Source organism: Corythoichthys intestinalis, chromosome 12 (assembly GCF_030265065.1).
Source record: "Corythoichthys intestinalis isolate RoL2023-P3 chromosome 12, ASM3026506v1, whole genome shotgun sequence".
Taxonomy (NCBI): domain Eukaryota; kingdom Metazoa; phylum Chordata; class Actinopteri; order Syngnathiformes; family Syngnathidae; genus Corythoichthys; species Corythoichthys intestinalis.
In genome coordinates this window covers 10,602,008-10,615,661 of record NC_080406.1, presented here as the reverse complement: position 1 = coordinate 10,615,661, position 13,654 = coordinate 10,602,008, and the positions used below count along the sequence as shown (strand labels likewise).

The 13,654-nt window shown below is 39.7% G+C and overlaps 2 protein-coding genes across 3 annotated transcripts in view; one reads left to right on the top strand and one right to left on the bottom strand.

Annotated features, from left to right (window-relative positions):
* Nucleotides 1–13,654, top strand: part of st6gal2a (ST6 beta-galactosamide alpha-2,6-sialyltranferase 2a) — a 138,437-nt gene that overhangs the window by 114,881 nt on the left and 9,902 nt on the right. The window lies entirely within an intron of this gene.
* Nucleotides 4,569–13,654, bottom strand: part of tmtops2b (teleost multiple tissue opsin 2b) — a 103,970-nt gene continuing 94,884 nt past the window's right edge. For both annotated transcript variants that reach the window (XM_057851665.1, XM_057851666.1), the window contains exon 4: nt 4,569–13,601. In XM_057851665.1, coding sequence (XP_057707648.1) covers nt 13,392–13,601 — 210 coding nt within the window. In that variant the 3' untranslated portion in view covers nt 4,569–13,391. The remainder of the gene's footprint in view (nt 13,602–13,654) is intronic.

Sequence of the window (13,654 nt, the reverse complement as noted above, 5' to 3'; positions counted from 1 at the left end):
GACTGGCGATCAAATATTATTGATTTGTATAAAGCTGGGAAAGGATACAAAACCATCTCTAAAAGTCTGGATGTTCATCAATCGACAGTCAGAGAAGTTATCTACAAATGGAGAGAGTTTGGCACTGTTGCTTCTCTCCCAAGGAGTGGCCGTCCACCAAAGATGACGCCAACAGTTCAGCGCAGAATAATCAGAGAGGTAAAAAGGAACCATAGATTGTCTGCTAAAGGCTTACAGAAATCACTGACACAGTCCAATATCTTTATGCACACATCAACGCATGCACACATATACATAAAACTATGATCAAGAATGGTGTTCATGGGAGAACTCCATGGAGGAAGCATTGTTGCTCGTTTAATGTTCACAAAAAGGCACTTGGACACTCCACAGAAGTGTTGGCAAAATATGTTGTGGACTGATGAAACCAAAGTTGAATTGTTTGAGTGTAACAAACAATATCATGTGTGGAGGAAAAATGTAACAGCTGGCCAACATCAACACCTCATCCCCACCGTGAAGCATGGTGGAGGGAGCATCATGATTGGGGCTGTTTTGCTTCCTCGGGGCCTGGACAACTTGCAATCATTAATGGAAGAATGAATTCAAAAGTTTATCAGGATGTTTGGCAGGAAAACCTGAGGCCGTCTGTCAGACAGTTGAAGCTAAAAAAGAGGATGGATGCTGCAACAGGACAATGATCCAAAACACAGCAGTAAATCAACTTCAGAATGGTTTCAGAAGAACAAAATACTGTACATGTTCTGGAGTGGCCAGGTCAAAGTCTAGACTTGGACCCCATTGAAATGCTGTGGCATGACCTAATAACAGCGATTCATGCCAGACATCCCAGAAATCTGACTGAGCTACAGCAGTTTTGTAGCGAAGAATGGGCCAAGATTAGTCCTGATCGATGTGCCAGATTGATATGCAGCTACAGGAAGCGTCAGGTTGAAGTTATTGACGCCAAAGGGGAGGGGGGGCACAACATATTAAATGTGATGGTTCACTTACTGATTTTCCCCCTTCTGTCATTGTTTGCATTCTGTCCTCATTAAAATATGAAAATGTAAAAATGTTTGGGTGGTTTTAGTTAAAGTACAACCTGTTTGTTTTCATCTGTGTGATTTTGACAAAGATCAGATCACATTTGATGGTGATTTTATGCAGAAATGTGAGAAATTCCAAAAGGTTCAGATACTTTTTATACTGCTAGTCCTATTACAAATGGCAATTTCACATCGCAAAGCTAATTAATTATAACTAAAAATCAGAACAATATCATAATAATAATAGTAATTCCTGTAACAATGCAACAAATTGGGTTATAATGTGGCCGAAGTGTTTTGCATGCTGTACCTGAACGCATCGTGAAGCTAACGTGACAGAGTGAGATAGGTTCGGTAGAGATTTTACTTTCACTTTTAGGGCTTTTTGTCCCTACGTCACACATGAGACCAATATTTACATTTAGAGTAAATTAGACAGGTGCTTTTTTTGCTTCCATTTATTTACAAATTCTTGCCGCGCTTCATATTGAAGAACACATGCGAAGGATGGGGGTATTATGGACGATTATTTTTTGCGCATTCATATGAATATACTTAAAAATGAATGAATGCGATTGGCTGTGGAAATTTTTATTTTTTTTCTCCAAACGTGCTGGTGTTGACGTAACTATTTTTTTTTTACCGGCGTATTAGGGCAGGATCCTTGGTTTTAAAAAACCCTGCTAGGTGAAGACACGGCCTTAGTTTTCGGTTGTTGGCATCAGCTACGACGGACAGTAGGCGTGTTGTGTTGCACAAGTTCTGAAATAATAATAATAATACATTTTATTTACAACGCACTTTACATTTGAAAAACAAATCTCAAAGTGCACATTACCTACCGTAGACATTCTACAGCCGTATTGTCGAGCCAGTTTACGGGCACGCACACCACACTCATTTTTCTATCATTTCCATCTTCATTTCAATGGTAAGTGCTTTTCTTTTTTTCCACCACCTGCACTCACCTTTTTGGAACCCATGTTAATTTCTCTCATAAGGGTTAAGAAAACCAAGGGCGTAGGTTTGCATAGGGACAGTAAGGGACAAAACACTACCAACTTTTCAGGATGCTCAAATTGTCTGCACCAACTTTTAAGCAACTTTATTTGCGTTATATAATGACTTTAGTTATATGTTGTTTTGATTGTCTTCCCATATGTTTTAATTGTTGTAATTGACCCCAGCATTATCAAGTGAATTATTTTCATACTGTGCAGACTTACATGTACCTCTTTTCACTTGCTGAATGTGCTAGTCCATTTTTCCCCTCCTAAACGCTTGATTGGCTGATGACTTGATGCCCCCAACAAACAAACACAAACACACATACATTAGATATCAGAGATATTAGAAGTTTTTTCCCAGCCAGTAGCAGCCACTGTAAGAAATGTAAAAAGACATCAATGTTTTAAAAGTGGGGAACACACCACTAATTTTGCTACTGAAAGTCAGACCTGCATCAGAGTTAGCATAACATTTAACTGTTTGAACTTGCTAACCTGCAAAACTCGAGTAGGAAGCTGCTTAGAGAGAAGGGTCATCCTGCATATGTTTTCTACTGTTAATGTTAAATTAACTGTGAGAAATGAAGTGAACCGAGGTCTACCCTCTTCTCCCCAATGTTGCTCTTTATTTTATTTATGTGGTCTTAAAGCAGCCCACAGTTTTGTTTAGTTTGGCTGTGCTTGCGGACAAAAGCAGTAGTGTTTTACCTGAAGGACAGATCCATTTTTATTTATTTTTTTGTTTTCCCTGACAAAGAAGTTTTTCAGTTATATTTTATTTCTTTATTTAGACAATGTTGAGTGGTCTTAAGACAAATGTTGATTTATTATTTTTGTTTTTCAATTCCTGGATCGTTAAGAGATGATTAACATGCTTGTATTTATTTTGTATGTTAATATAATTTAAGTTATGTTCAAATAAATTTGCTCTTAAAATCCGGACATTTTTTCTAGGGCTGTCAAACGATTAAAATTTTTAATCGAGTTAATCACATCTTAAAAATTAATTAATCGTAATTAATCGCAATTCAAACCATCTCTAAAATATGCCATATTTTTCTGTAAATTATTGTTGGAATGGAAAGATAAGACACAAGAAGGATATATACATACAACATACTGTACATAAGTACTGTATTTGTTTATTATGACAATAAATCCACAAATGGCATTATTAACATTCTTTCTGTTAAAGTGATCCACAGATAGAAAGATTTGTAGTTCTTAAAAGATAAATGTTATAGTTGCAAGTTATAGTAATTTTATATTAAAACCCCTCTTCATGTTTTCGTTTTCATAAAATTTGTAAAATTTTCCATCAAAAGTAGAGTTAATATAATAAAATTAAGAATAAGAATAACAATAATATGAACAGAGTGACCTAAGTCTGAGTAAGTTGCCAGTTCATGACAGTTCACTTTGCATTGTTGTTTAACTGTGTGAGAATAGGGCCTCATTACTACAGGCTGAAGTGCTTTTCTTTTTGTGAACATTATTTTGTTTTTGAGAGATAGGACTATTATTTTTGTTGTGCTTTCACTAAATGATACTTATGTTTGTTGTGAAGGACTTGCCGAAGCTTATGCCAATAAACGGCGCAGTCCAAAGAACGCCTGTGTCCACTCGCCTTTATAACATATATATCTCTGTACATATCTTACCCAAAATACAACAAGAGACACATAATTGCCACTAAAAGAAAGAAAACTTACAGAAATATGCGTGGAGCACAAATAGCACAATGTAGCAGCATAAAAGTCTCACAACTACTAATTCTCCCACTAGTAGAAGGAATAACATTAGTATGGAACGGCGGTGCCCCCAAGCTGCCGCTGGCATTCTCTTCACTCTTAATGTCCGTAAACGGCGTCATTGTAATCTGTTTTAGGCAATGCGTGAGCGGGTCATTCAGTGCATGCGTTAATTGCGTCAAATATTTTAACGTGATTAATTAACGCCCGTTAACGCGATAATTTTGACAGCCCTAATTTTTTCTGAAAGTTTTAAATGTTTCTTTAGTAGTTTTTGAAAATAAAGGTTTGAATTGAACACTGTAGGTTGAACCAATACACACGAAAGTTAGTATAAATCAATACAGATTTGTTTTGCATTGATCATTATGAATGTCCCGTCCCCAGCAAAAAGTGTACATGCAGGTTATACTGTTATATTGTCCCTACCATTGTTGAGACCAAACCTACGCCCTTGAAGAAAGCACAATGCTTTAAAGTATGAGAGGGAAACATATGCAAAAAGTATTTTGAGGCAATGAAAACGTAATAAAAGCCTCAATAAAAACACAATTAGCAAGTACTCGCCACTTTTAACCGATGTGCGCATGTGTTGGACGCCTCACCGCGTGGAAGGAATTACAGAACACAGGTAGTGTTTGTCTAGTAACAGTGACAACAAACTCATCACCCCGAGCGTCCATTGCGCGCATAAAACATGGAGGTAAAAATTTGAATAAAAAAAACAAACAAAAAAAAACACTGCCCACATAGTTGTCATGAAGAATTTTATGTCAACATACAGTCCAAATTAAAAGTTTGAACCAGGTTTTGAACAGTTTTATTTTCATAGTGAAATCAGTCAGTTTAGAATGGAGTGTAAAAGTAAACTCCAGTCGCCAATGTGATGTCCAGGACTGCAGGCCTTTTCAAACACTTGCAGGTCTTCATTTTGTCTTTTACCGGGGCAAATATTTCTATCACCAGCTGGAGCGCCCCCTACCGGGATGTATCTGACCATGTTTGCAACAAAAAAAACAAAAAAAAAATTTTTTTTTCCATTTTTTAAAAATGGTCAGAGTAAATATGGCTTCATTAATCTGTTAGAGAAATAGGCTTTAATCAATACAAGATGGTAGTTTTGTAATGTATCTTCATCTTTGTACACATCTGATCTGCAACTACTGTACAATGAGGATCAGACTACGTTATAAAACCAATTCATGCAGAAGTGTAAAAAATCCCAACAGTGTTCAGCTGCAATACCTTAGGCCTGCCACAAAATACCTTTTCCCCCTTTTTAAATCAAGATTGATTTTGTGGCATTTCAGTTCTTAGCAAAACATCACTCAGCAAATTAAACAACATACTAAGTATGTGTTTCACTTGTATTTTGTATTTTTTTTTTTAAATGACTAATGTTTTATACATGACATTTAACCAAATATATTTTCTGGCATGGTAATTCATTGTAAACTGGCATAGAATACAATACGATACAATACAATATGAATTTTTGTCTCATTAGTCAAGCAAATTTGTCATTATCACTTTTGAAGAAGCAATGACACCATAAAAAAAACACCCATGCTGATGTTGGCCTGTGGTTTAGCTCTAGACACTTGAGAATTATACTCCGAAACCTCTGTTTTGTTGCAATGAGCCAAGATTGCTTCTTGAATATATTTAGTCCTTAAAGCAACACAAGGTAACTTTTCAACCTTTATAAACTATTTGATAACACTTTACAATAAGGGTCCTTTTAATGCATTTTTAGACAATAACTCATGTTTAAGTAACATGACAATAATTCATGTAATCCCTTATCTAACATTTATCAATATATTAATTAACATGAGTTAATGCATTAGTTAATGCATTTTAAGACAACAACTAATGTTTAAGTAACATTACAATAACTAGAAACTGCAATTTCTGGAGAAATTACTCTGGGTCTTTGCTCTGTGGTGATATACAGATCTTAACCCCGCCCAGGTTGGCGTGGGGACATTTCGGGGACAATATCAGGTCACTTCCTGTTGATTTGGGGACATTTTTTTTTTTTTTTTTTGCCATTGAAAATGAATGGGAAAAAATTTGGACGTTCATGGACGTCAATGGCAGCATCCTCCATAAGCGTCAACGGAATCGGGGACATTTATGCGACACGTCGTATTGATATCTGTTCATTTCCTGTTGATGTGGGGATATTTTTTTTTCTTTTTTTTTGCCTTTGAAAATGAATGGAAAAAAATTTGGACGTCCATGGACGTCAATGGTATCGACTTACATAGGCGTCAATGGAATCCAAGTACATTAGCATCAATAGAATGAAAAAATATGATTAAATGCCATTGGAAATGAACGGCACACTTTACAATAAGGGTCCCTTAATTAACATTAGTTAATGCATTTTTAGACAATAACTCATGTTTAAGTTACATGACAATAATTCATGTAATCCCTTATGTAACATTTATTAATATATTAATTAACATGAGTTAATGCATTAGTTAATGCATTTTAAGACGATAACTAAAGTGTAAGTAACATTACAATAACTAGAAACTGCAATTTCTGGAGATATTACTCTGGGTCTTTGCTCTGTGGTGATAAGATCTTAACCCCGTCCAGGTTAGCTTGGGGACATTTCGTGGACAATATCAGGTCACTTCCTGTTGATATGGGGACATTAAAGCGTCAATGGAATCGGGGACATTTGTGGGAAACGTCGTATTGATATCTGGTCATTTCCTGTTGATCTGGGGAATTTTTTTTTTTTTTTTTTGCCTTTGAAAATGAATGGGAAAAATTTGGGGCATCCATGGATGTCAATGGTATCGACTTACATAGGCGTAAATGGAATCCAAGTACATTAGCATCAATAGAATAAAAAAACATGAATAAATGCCATTGGTAATGAACGGGAAGTTTGGACGTCCATGGGCGTCAATGGCAGCACCCTCCATAAGTGTCAATGGATTCGGGGACATTTGGGTGCACGTCTGATCATTTCCTGTTGATTTGGGGACATTTTTTTTATCCATTGAAACTGAATGGGAAAAAAGTTGGACGTCCATAGACGTCAATGGTAACACCCTCCATAAGCGTCAATGGATTCGGGGACAATTGTGGGACACGTCCTATTAATATCTGGTCTATTCCTGTTGATTTGGGGACATTTTTTTTACCCATTGAAAATGAATAGGAAACAATTTGGACGTCCATGGACGCCAATGACATCGATTCACAGATGCATCAATGGAATCCAAGTACATTAATGTGCTAACTGCTTTACGGCATACGTGACTTGCCACTTACAAAGACGGAAGTCGATGCGTACTCTTTCACATGAATTCTGCAAAGATGGCAGAGCAACAAGAGACAAAACTTTTTGTCTGAGGAGGAAAAAAAGGCAGGTTACCAGGATATACGGAAAAAAACATTGGCCCGGCTTTCACTCGCTGGCGTGACAATCACACTAGCCACACTAAGCCACAGGGTGCTAACCCTCATATGCTATTGTTTAGCCACAACTGGCTTCATTACCTTATTACTATTCATCGTTCACACAGCTGCTGGAAACAGAAATGTTGTTTACCATAATTTTCGGATTATAAACCACATTCATTAATGCTCATGGCAGTGTTATGTCGTAAGTATGATGTTCATATGACAGTCTTAAGGCACCACTGTCAAATAAAGTGTTACCATATACCATAACTAGCAATTAATGTAACAACTGGACGAGTAACTGAAGAAATAATTAGCACAGAACATGAATCTCTAGCACTGCAATGCATGCTAGGAGGAATGTTGCACAACAACAGCGTTGACACCAGGTGGCAGCAGAGGTTGACTGACCCGCCCAAGGCAGCATTGATGGCCAAATGAAGCTTCTTGAAGCAATGAAGCTTTGCAGCCAATTGGTTCAAAGCTTCATGGTGGTTCATTTGGTCTTATGACACCTCTGTCAAATAAAGTGTTACCGGTTAATATCTTTGGGTGTAAATATCCCATAATACAGTGAGGACAGTTGCAGTTTATACTCCGGTGCAGTTTATGTATGAACAAATTTTGTTTTTGTGTCAAATTTGATGGGTGGCGGCTTATAGTCAGGTGTGCCATATAGTCCGAAAATTACGGTAATCGATCTGCAGGTGACCGGGAAATTGAGTTTTGATTGATTCATTATTTTACGACAACGTGGGTGGGTGCTGGTACTCATGGGAAACGCAGTCTTCCTTAAAAGTGCCTGTGACACGAAAAACATGTTTATTTCATAATACTTGGAACTGTGTGGAAGGGATCGCTATATTTATTTAGTTTTTTTAATCCCGCGCCATGAAAATGAGTGACTTCCGGCAACAGTCTTGAGTTGAGAAAAAGGGCGCTGTGACGTGTACGGAGGAAGGAGTCCTCTTCACTATACAGCCGTACTGTTGTATGAGAAAGACTAAGGATTCAGCTGATTTTGCGGATTAATACGTTTATTTTTCACATCACGCCAGCCAAACGGCTGCAGAAAAATCTTGCTGCACGAGGGAGAGGCGTGTGCGACTTTTTGGGGTTTCAAAAGGTTCCCATTCACCGGTGGATATTGGCCAAAATAAGCCCTACTACCGTGGGACCATGGGACTTACGAGGAAGTGAGTAAACAACGTGTTTTGTATTATTTCAAATACTGGGATCATTTTAATATGTAGGTGGCTTGCATTTGGTGACATGCTCCTTGTCCCCTCAGCCGACGACCGGCGGCTTGTCGCACATGCCCCCGCCGGGAGAGAACTATACTCAGCTTATTCCCCTGTTCAAGTGGCCGGTGTTCTGTCAAATTTTCCGACCGATCAGAAATTGCAACTTTGAGTTAAAAATAGCTGCGAATACAGCGATTACAAAGTAAACACTACAAACTTTCTTTAAATAAAGGACTACTTGTTTGATCATGGATAGGCATATAAAAAGCTCTCATACACATTAGCTGCACGTTAGCTGCACAATAACTGACAACTTCGCCATGTAGTAGAGCATAATTTTTGCCTTATTCGTGATGACTATTTGGCAGCTACACGCCCCTTCGACGTCGGCCGGTTTGTTCAGCGGTCATTGTCCAGCTATCTTGCTTCCCCGGCGAGCTCTCCTGTCTGTAGTAGCAGGGGAACGAGCTGTAAATTGCTCTCCACCGGGCGGTTTGCCGATCGGCGAAGACAATCAAAAACCCAGTCGTCATGTGAAATGACCCGGGCTAGTTATGTGTGATTTTTCCGCTTCGAAGACTTTGAAACATCACTCGATTCGGGTTAGCATGTCGGCTAGCTGTCACGCCTCTTGGTTTGTTTACATTCTCCGAAGCCGGGGAAGGGAAATGACATAAGCTCGTTTTAGGTGACATAAAATATCGTTCGGGAGGTGCGACAGTAAAGGTGAAATAGACAGTTTTGACCATTATGGAGTAATTTTGCCATGACGTCTTGAATAAATGCATTTTTATTAGTTCATATTCCATTTAGCACAAGACTGTTATTTGTCACGACCATGCCATTTATCTGGCTATTGGGGAAAAATACATGGATAAAAATAATATCCTGTAAAAATGTTGGAGTACAGAGACTGAAACAATGACATTTTGCGGCTCTCTTCGTCACGTTTTCCTCGTTCTGAATAATTCCCCCTCAACGGGCTGACTGGTCCTTCTCAAGCCATTTATTTAGCTATTGTGGAAAAATACTTGGATAAAAAGAATATCATGTAAAAAAAAATATTGGAGTAGAGTGACTGAAACAATGACATTTTGCGGCTCTCTTCGTCACATTTTCCTCGTTCTGAATAATTCCCCCTCAACAGGCTGACTGGTCCTTCTCAAGCCATTTATTTAGCTATTGTGGAAAAATACTTGGATAAAAAGAATATCATGTAAAAATATTGGAGTAGAGGGACTGAAACAATGAAATTTTGCGGCTCTCTTCATCGCGTTTTCATCGTTGTGAATAATTCCCCCTCAATGGGCTGCATACTAAATCAGATGAAATCGTGACTCCGCTGACGTCATCCACCTGTTGGGGACGCTAGAGCCCTATAATGGTAGGCGTTGCTAATCGGCAGATTAAAAGACTAATTTCTTGTCATCTGCGCTTTGCTAAATTGTTGTATGTAGTTGAATCGTCTCAAAATATGATTTTAATTCACATAATAATCCTATTTAAGCCTTTTTTCTCATGTCGTACGCACTTTAAGGCAAAACACTACTGCTTTTGTCCACCGGCGTTGCTCAAATCGACCAAAACTGAAAAGTTACATAATGTTGCTTTAAGTGCTGAGCGGTAAACACTGGAGATTATTTTTGTTTCCAACTTAGGCCTTCAATGTGCTGTAGGTTTTGCACTTTGGAAGTGAATCACTAATCAGTCCAGTGGCGGAACAAATGTGAACACGGGCCGGGTGCGATGAATATAAACAGGACCCCCGAGTGGACCGTCAAACACTTAAAACACTATATTACAGCCCCGCGCGCCATCTTACCTTTCTGTTTGACCCTCCCCTTGCCCAACCACGCCCACCTTACGCCAATAAACCGGGCCCCTTAGGCTAGGTTCCTACTACAGGTCTTAATGCACAAATCCGATTTTTTGTCATATCTGTTTTTTTGGCGTGCCCGTTCAGACCGCCTTTGTCCATTGAGACCTTTCAAGTACTACGCACGCGCACTAATTTGCAGTCCAACACGTGCTGAGCAAGACGACCCGCATGCGCAGAAGCATCAAAACAAATGACCAAAATGCTGGCTGTCATCCGTCATTCCAGGGATATCATATTTTTCTTTTTAAAAAGAGGACACAAATAACAGACATAAATAATCCCAGTTTAGGTTTATATTCAATGTATATGGATCCATAGCATGCACGCACTGTCCATGCATGTCACACACACATACGGGAAGTTTGCCCCGACTCTCGGCTGTGTAGGCAATGTTGAAATATTGGTTAAATCAGGGGTCCCCAACCTTTATTGCACCACGGGCCGGTGTTATTTGGGTCTTTTTTTCACGGACCGGTGTTCTGACAATTTGGCCACCCATCAAAAATTTGCAACGATGCGGTTCTGCGCATGCGCGGAACGTTAAACCAGGGGTTGCGTTAACCGAATATTTTCCGTCGTTGACCGATTTTTTTTAAAACTGTGACGAAAAAAACTGAAGTCCATCCGTCATTTTGACAGGTTGCAATTCACACCCCAGACCACAGGGTGGCGAGTGAGCATATTAATTAGCCATTGTCTCTCTTGATGCATGACGTCGTTGGCCTTACTCTGAAAAATGTCAAGGCAACTGAGTGTCCAAAGTTTCTTCAAAAAGCCCCAAAACGACGATGGTGTTGATAAAAGAGGTGAAAAAAGAGGGACTGCACAAGCGGGCACGCAATTCAAGTCCATGCGCACCAGGAGGAAGGTGTGAAACTACGTTCAGGCCACAGCAGGTGAACTGTTAATTTCATTGTTCCATATGCTACATATGGTAGGCTACCTACCTACTGGGGCCACAGTCAGCTGCTTTTGTCATTGCGGAGAAAAAGTTACATATTCATCTGCTTGATGTGTGATGGCACGGTGTGGATTCTCTTTTAAGCTTGTTCGGACAGAATATTAATTTAAAATGAATGAAAACTAAATACTATTGAATATGTTGAAACGGTATGCAATGTTAAGAGTCTTGTTAGCTCGAATTTTCTGTGTCCAGCCGATGCGGCTCTGCTGCTCTCAGTGTGAATTCTCTATTCAAGCCGGAACACTCGCGGCTCTTAAGTGTCTCTGTCACGTGACTGTGTCGTAGCCGCTAACGCGCTCGGCCAAATGGACACACAAGTACGGAAGGTGAATTACGCCAAACAAAGGGTCACCACAATGTCATTATCATCGTTTTAAAAATTTAAAGGACGGGGAAAAATAGATTATGACCGGATTTTTATGACCCTGTCAGTCAAAATGACAGACAACGAAAAAGTCTAGCGCAACCTCTGCGTTAACCATAGCCGCAAAATGCGCAAATGCAGCGATTCCAAAGTAAACACTACAAACTTTCTTGAAAGAAAGGAATATTAACTTACGTTTGATCATGGAAGGACTTGTAGAAAAGTTCTCCTCAGAAACATCCTTCACTTCACACCGCTCTCACCTTCGCTTTGTCGTTAAACATTCATTAAGAAGCCCGCTTCACAAAGATACGATGTTGGAAATTGTAGCAAGGCTTTCAATGTTCTTGTAGCGATGTCAGGATATTCCAGAATGACTCTAATCCAGAACCTCGGTAGAGTTGTTGTCTCAAATGTACGTTTAATAAGGTCGCCGTCAGTTGCGATCTCTACAATTTGATCTTACTGTTGCACAGACATGCTTGAATCACTCCGTTTATTCACAAACGGGTCACGAATTCACTCCTTCGCAGTTCGTGGGTCTTCGAGGTTTTAGGCTCATCAGGTGCCCTTTTCGCCGTAAAAATATCTCCAAAGACGTCTGTTTTCCAATCATCTTCGCTCGTGTGGGGGCTAATTATTTCCTGGAACAAATGTGCTGCGCCCACGGCCTAGCAATACGTTATTATTGAGGACATTGGACAAGCGCACATAGATATATTATATACACAAACAAGATGTACTGCTAGCAGTCCAATCAATGAATTTCTATGACAACATTCTAATCTATTCCGTAGTATTATATCTAGAGTAGGCAGGGATATTGGGGTGTTAAACAGGGGCACACGGGTTAATTCTGCCAGAATGTGGTCGTTATTAAATTATTATTTCAGTGCGGCCCGGTAGCAAATGCGCCACGGACCCCGGCAGATGGGAACCCCTGGGTTAAATGGAGCAGACAGAAAACCGATCACTCTCAGGCTTATCCTCAACCCATTTTAATTTTTTTATGACTGTTGTCAATTCCGACCCTTCCTTAAAAAGCAGTGTTCAAGGCAAGCTAGGCGCTAATAACGCACAGCTGCAAAGCTACCATAGCTTCTCTCTCGCTTTTTTGATGACGTAACTGCTGCATGAATTTCGATCTGAGAGACTGGACAGTACAGACCGCCGCGACAGTCTGGAAAAATGTGGCCCAGATCGGATTTGAACCACATACGAAAGTGACCCAGATCGGATTTGAAATGGTCCACTTCTATGCGACTTGTCACGTTCAGACCGTCAAGTTAATGCCTCACTCGAATCGGAAAAACACGAAAATATCGAATTCGTGCATTAAGACCTGTAGTATGAACGTAGTCTTAGAGGGCCGGGTGCGGTCGCACCTCCAGCACCCTCCTAATTTCCGCCCCTGAATCAGTCCAAACCTAGCTTTCATATCCTAAAACGACACTGAGATCATGTTGTGAATACTGAGCATGTGTATTTTTCTTGTTTTACATTTAGCACATCAAGCACAAATAAGAAAATGCATAAGTCATGGGACACAAAATAAATCTTTGTACAAACATTTAGCTCACATGGAAAATACAGTATGTTATATCAATCCAATTCCCTTTCGTCCGTATTCCACTGCAGTCCACTTTGTAATCACAACTTCCCATCTGAAACAATACGACTTCGTTGTGCTTCTTGGTAGTTTCAGGTGATGACCTCAGGCGGCGTGGTCAGCTTGACGGCCGGCGTTCCGCTTGTTTTGAACGCGTCGCTAGAAACAGCGGCGCAGGCCACCGTGTTGCTCGAGATCCGTCGGTTTAGCTGGATGACAGTGGTTTTGGACTGCATGGAGGTGTTGCCGTTCTTCCCCGACCAGTTGTCGCAGTGGAACAGGATCAGGAAACATCTGTAAAACTAACAGGGCAGAGGGGAATTGGGTTAACGTTGTAGTGACCTGTCTTTCAGAA